Source organism: Acomys minous, assembly GCF_964271855.1.
Source record: "Acomys minous genome assembly, chromosome: 1".
Lineage (NCBI taxonomy): Eukaryota > Metazoa > Chordata > Mammalia > Rodentia > Muridae > Acomys > Acomys minous.
The window spans coordinates 16,817,128-16,823,246 of record NC_140483.1 but is presented as its reverse complement, the minus strand read 5'-3'; the positions used below and the strand labels follow the sequence as shown (position 1 = coordinate 16,823,246).

At 38.5% G+C, this 6,119-nt stretch overlaps 1 protein-coding gene across 1 annotated transcript in view; it reads right to left on the bottom strand.

Moving 5' to 3' along the window:
• Positions 1 to 6,119, bottom strand: part of ADSS2 (adenylosuccinate synthase 2) — a 32,943-nt gene that overhangs the window by 1,850 nt on the left and 24,974 nt on the right. The window contains exons 10-12 of the mRNA XM_084789595.1: positions 5,361 to 5,485; positions 4,081 to 4,178; positions 1,989 to 2,138 (exon numbers count right to left, since the gene is read on the bottom strand). Coding sequence (XP_084645721.1) covers positions 1,989 to 2,138; positions 4,081 to 4,178; positions 5,361 to 5,485 — 373 coding nt within the window. The remainder of the gene's footprint in view (positions 1 to 1,988; positions 2,139 to 4,080; positions 4,179 to 5,360; positions 5,486 to 6,119) is intronic.

The following is a 6,119-nucleotide window of genomic DNA, read 5'->3' as shown; positions in this document are numbered from 1 at the left end:
TCTTTTTAAGACATTATAAAATTAAGCTGCAAATAATTTCTGCTTCAGAGCTTTTTTCAGTAAGATTTCTTGTCATATATTGGTAAAAAAAAAACTAGTTTCATTTTCAGCCTTTGTTTTTATGATTTATAACTGTACTACGCAGAAATACATATACAATTTTGTATATTTTCATTTCTGGACCACAAAGGAATTACTATTGTCATTCAAAAATAATTCAAATGTATATTAAAAAAAGTATCTCAGTTATGTTATCAATAAAGGTGAATTTCAAGTAATTTTTTTTTTTAGGTTGTACTCTGTCAGAAAGAGGTACTTTTTCTCAGCATTGCTCTTTCTGTCAGCAGCCTGCCCTCATTTTCTTCTAGAAAGGATCCAGCACAGATGAACCTGCCTATTATGCTGTTTTAACTATGCAGTATTTACTATTTTTTCACCCTCAATGCCTATGACAGTAAAATATTGGACTCAATCAGCAGAGACATAGAGCTTTGTTTTTTTTTAATTCCTGACAAATACAAAAGATAAGCAATTATCAAAAATCCACTCTAATTTTTACATTGAAACATCTTGATAATTTTAGACTACAAAGCCTTAGAAATGGTCTAGTACACCAGTCTAGGGAAATGACTAGACATCTCTGCCTCATAGTTCTAGACTATTTGTAGAATTACAGGGTTACCTAAGGTACTGATAGGAGAAGTCTTTATGGTACTTTATATAGGGTCATAAAGACTCAGCTATTTATATGTAAAACTGTTGACTAAAAACCATTAGCAGCTAGGCATGATGGCACATGCCTTTAATCCCAGCACTTGGGAGGCAGAAGCAAGTGGATCGCTGTTAAATGGAGGCCAGCCTCGTCTACAAAGTGAGTCTAGGACAGCCAAGGCTACACAGAGAAACCCTTTCTCGAAAAACAAAATAATAAGCAAAAATGCTTGCTAAATTTAACATTGATCCGAGAGGAACACCAGCAATCTAGAAAAAAAATCACGAATGAAAATGCAACACAGCAAAGACAGCCTAAGTACATACTATGTTGTATGTGGAAAATACCTCCCACCTACTTTTTCTTGTTTCTAGTTCCTATTAATGTAAACAAAAGGATGAAAGGAAAAATCAATCATGTAAAAGAAAAGCCACATCACTTCACTATGTCCAGTCCTGATCATCTTGTTTTAATTGTTTTATCTATGAGTTGCATCCATTTCTCATTCTTTTGTTTATGCTTTTATTGAGATGGGGGTTTTATTATATAGCCTTGTTTAACCTAGCACTCTGAGCAATAATCCTGCCTCGGCCTCCCATGAGCAGAGACTATATGAATAAACCAATTCATTATTACTGCTGTATACCTTTTGCTAGTGAAATGTGCTGGTTAGTTGTATGTCAACTTGACACAAGCTAGAGTCAACTAGAGAAAGAGATTCTCAGGTGAGAAAATGCCTCCAGAAGACTGGGCTGCAGACAAGCCTGTAAAGCATCTTCTTAATGGTGACTGACTGGGGAGGGCCCAGTCCATTATGGGCGGTGCCAGCCCTGCACAGGTAGTCAGTTGTTAGCCATCAGGAGCAAGCAGTAAGTAGCACTCCTCCATGGCCTCTGCATCAGCTTCTGCCTCCCAGGTTCCTGCCTGTGTAAGTTTCTGCCATGAATGAATGTCAATGATGAACAGTGGTGTAAAAGAGTAAGCCAAGCTGGGCGTGGTGGCACACGCCTTTAATCCCAGCACTCAGGAGGCAGAGGCAGGCAGATGGCTGTGAGTTCGAGGCCAGCCTGGTCTGCAAAGGGAGTCCAGGACAGCCAAGGCTACACAGAGAAACCCTGTCTCGGAAAAAAAAAATTAATGGTATTAATAGTGTTATTTATTATTATTCATTAATAATCAAGAGAAATGATGAGTCAGTGTCCCAGGGGAAAACAAAAATAAACAAATTAACACAGATTAACAGAAAATTAAAGACAGCTGCTCATAAAGTGTTTACCTGGTATCTGAAGCTCATCTTCAATAAATCGAACATAATTTTGTGCATTGACAGGTAGGTCCTTAAATGTCCTTGCATTAGATATGTCTGTGTTCCATCCTGGGAGAGTCTTATACTGAACTTCCACTTTATTTAAGACTTCATGGTTTGCTAAAAGTTAGAAGATGTGCGTTTATGGAGCACTTTTCAGACCTTTAGAAAGGTGAAAACCAGCATACGCACACACAAACTCACACAAACACACAAAATCTAGGGTGGTATTTTAAGTCAACATTTCTTCACCAACATAATTATACACTGTAAGCAGAGAAAGAGCACATGGTTATTACCTCAGCTACTGAAGCTCTCCCTCCTCTCTAGTGACTCTAGCTTGTGTTAAGTCACATAAAAACCACATCAGTTACTGTGGCTGGTAAATGTGCTGAACCAAATTTTAAGCATTCTGTTTCTAGAGAATTTTGAATTTCTACACTTTAACTGTGTGCATATAACAGCAACTTCACAAAAGGCTGGTATATCTTCAAATCTCTGAGAAATCGACTGTGGGATGGAAATTTTCTTTATTATGCCACCTAATGACTTTCTCTATATCCCCCTGCTGGAATCTGCATGTGCACTGCAAATGCTGAGCAGTGTCTCAGACTGCAGACCACATAGCAGACAGTGAGGGACAGTGTTCATGTTTCCCTCTTCAGAGCAGAGTCTCAAGAATGACTCATACCACATACTGGGCTTTCCATAAATACATGAACAAAACAGAAAAACAAATGATACAAGTTCAAGATAACCATCCATTAATTCAATGGTCCCCTAAAGTAATAATCCATAGTACTCAGAGGAAGACCACAGAATCTGTCTCTCTAATCTACTCTCTCTAATGTCGGTTACTCAAGGGAAGCCATGAGGCACAGAACAGCTGTCAGCTACACTGCTCTCATCATAAGCAATGTTCTATGAAACACTTCTTAGATGAAAATCTCCATCTTGGAGTATTTCTGGAGGAATCTGGCCCAAGTTAGCTTAAAAAAACAAAAATAATAAAACATAAATTTGACAAGTCTTGTGCTTATGAGTTTTCAATATTGTAATTAAAGGAATTTGCTGTATGATTATGACAGATCTTGCCGAGTGTCAATGTATCTGATTATACTATTCTCTTTGGTACTTATGTTATACTAGAATTCGTACAACAGATTTGAGGTAGCATTAATGACCAGGACATAACATATACTTGAAAAATCAGTTTTCCAAGTAATCGTAACCTAAAATGTTAACAGATGCCTGTTTTCTTTAAGAGAAATTAGAAAAATGACAAAAAATTATTCTCCATGAATCTCCAGTCTAAGAGTCATAAAAACTTCCCAGGCTACCAAGTTTCATTAGGGCCATCAACATCCCTTCCGTTGGCATTTCCTTGGTGCTTAGGAAATCTAATCTGAAAAAACAGCTACTTCCATTTCTAAAGCTAGAAGCCTTTTTACTGAACTCCCTAGTAAGGAAGGAAATCTGGTGACTTAAGATAGGCTTCAAAAACTGCCTCAAGTAGGTGTCTCCTTCACCTGTGAACTTCAGAGAGGTTAGAGAGGTTCGGAAGATGGAGTAAGTTACAGTGTTGAGAAAGAGGACACCACAAAACACAGGGGTCTTTTCTTTTACCTTTTTATCCCCAAGTAAGAGAGAACAGTTCCTCATGGAAATAATCCATTCTTCCTCCCCCACTTTGATGTTACTATAGAGAAGGGTCTTGCTATATATATTGTCCAGACTAACTCTGAACTCCTGAGCTCAAGTGAGCCTCTTGCCTTACACTACTAAGTAGCTGGGCTACCACAACCATACTTAGCTTGTGGAAGCCAATTGTTATAAACTTAAGATGAGACTCTGACACAGCATGGTCCAAACATTTATTTTGAGTTTAAGCACATGCTTGTGACCCAACACTGTAGTATCAGTTTTAAACCAAATGCTAATGAGTATAATATCTTACAAATAAATAGCAATTATGTATCATACATAATCTATAGTTAAATGATAATATTAACAATCTTATAAACTTTAGACACAGCCTAAAAACAAACCAAAAACCCAATACCTGGGAAGTGAGGTATAATTTCCCCATCTAATTTGTAAGCAATTCCAACTTTGATTTCCGTAAACATATCCAAAATATCCAACTTGGTAAGGGCCAACCTAATTTTGAAAGAAAAGACACTGTTGAAACGCAAACTTCTGACATCCAGTGTGACTGATGCAGGAGCAAGGGAAAATTCATGCAAAGCTCTACGTTCCAAAGCAATTCTGAAAACTGGTTAGGATTGTCTTGAAAGCGTGCCACACATAAAACACCACATTGATGAGGACACTACATTGACATCTAGTCTTTATAACACAACAAAGTTACTTTCTAGTAATTACAACAGATTTTCACTGGTGGCTTCACACTTGCTCAGCTTTCTTATGAGTGATGACTGTGGGAAGGCTTCCTGGAGTTAAGGATGCACTTTGTGCCCAAGGGACACAGCAGAATGCACTATTCCACATAATCACAAGATATTAAGTACATTCCCACACATGCTGCCACCCCAGTTCTTCATTCTTGTTAACATCACCTCCACCCTTCTGGTCAGAAACTGACAGAGTAAGGAAACGACCTCTTCGTGATACATCAGTTTCCCGAAAACTGACTGGAAAACAGGATTTTAAGGAAAAATCTGTGGAAATTAGATAAAACACTAGGTTTGGGATTCTGGTCCACAAATTTTGAGTTTGTTGTTGTCCTTTTACTTGTTAGAAGCTCAGCCTAATTAATGCAGATACAAACACATTACTTCTATATAAAATGCTAGTAACTGTCCAGCGCATTATCAATGAGCTGGACAGGGTGCCTGCATCTCACCTCATCTTCCAAAACGTCCCATGATGGGAGCAACACCATCACCTCAATTTAAAGATGACAAAACTCTGACTAAGAAAGGTGAACACATCCAGTCACTTCAGCATAACACAGGAGTCAATATCTGAACCCAGGAAGTCAGACACTAAGTCTCCATGCGCCATCATCTTCCGTCTGTACACACACTGTACTCACTCCATCCACCTGCCAAGGCGCCCATTCGCCCTCCTCCCTGCCTCCCGCCCTCACTGCCCTCTGTACATATATGCTTGTGAGGTCGGGAGATCATGCTAATTTCTAAAGCACTGTGTATCCAGAGTAACTTGGGCGTCTCTTCCCGCACCCCTTCTCCTGTATCTCATTCCACTTCTGGGACTATGATTTTATTCTAGAGGCAAAGGAACGAGGCGCTTCTGCTAGGGGACTCTCTAGTTTGCTTTCTACACTTCCTAAAATAAAAGTTTCTAAAGAACACTCACGCAGTAAATCCATTGATCATATGAGCATATTTGAGTGAAACAAGGTCCAACCAGCCGCATCTTCTTTTCCTCCCAGTAGTTACTCCAAATTCTCTACCTCGTGTTTGTAATAATTCTCCAATTTCCTGGACAACAATTTATAAGTTAGAAGATCAAAGCTGTATATCCAGGGAATTACATATAATTACATAATTGTTATACATAATATACATAAGAACAGCATCTCTTGATAATTATCTTTCATGAAATAAGCTGAAGACAGGAATTCCATGGAAATGACATTACTTGAAATACATTAGGCTTTGTTTTCATTTTTACATTTTTTTTTTCTTTCAAGACAGGATTTCTCTATTCAACCTTGGCTGTCTTGGACTCACTTTGTAGATCAGGCTGCCCTCGAATTCACAGAGATCCACCTGCCTCTGTCTCCCTAAGTGCTGGGATTAAAGGCATGCACCACCATGCCCAGCTTCATTTTTACATTTTTAAGCTAGTATTTTTTTTTTTTACAATGTTATATACAGGCCAAGTATAGACTGACAGATAACAGTTAAATGTTGTCAATTAAGAACAAGTTATGATCTTAGATATGTCCTACAAAAAGGCTGATGTGTTGAAGGCTTGGTCCTCAGCAGGTGGCAATATTGAGAGGTGACTGGATCATGAGGACACTAATGTTACCAGCAGATTAATCCATTGATAAGTGCATAGCTGAATGGGACTATTAGGAGGCAGGGGCTTGTTAGAGGACAGAGGTTT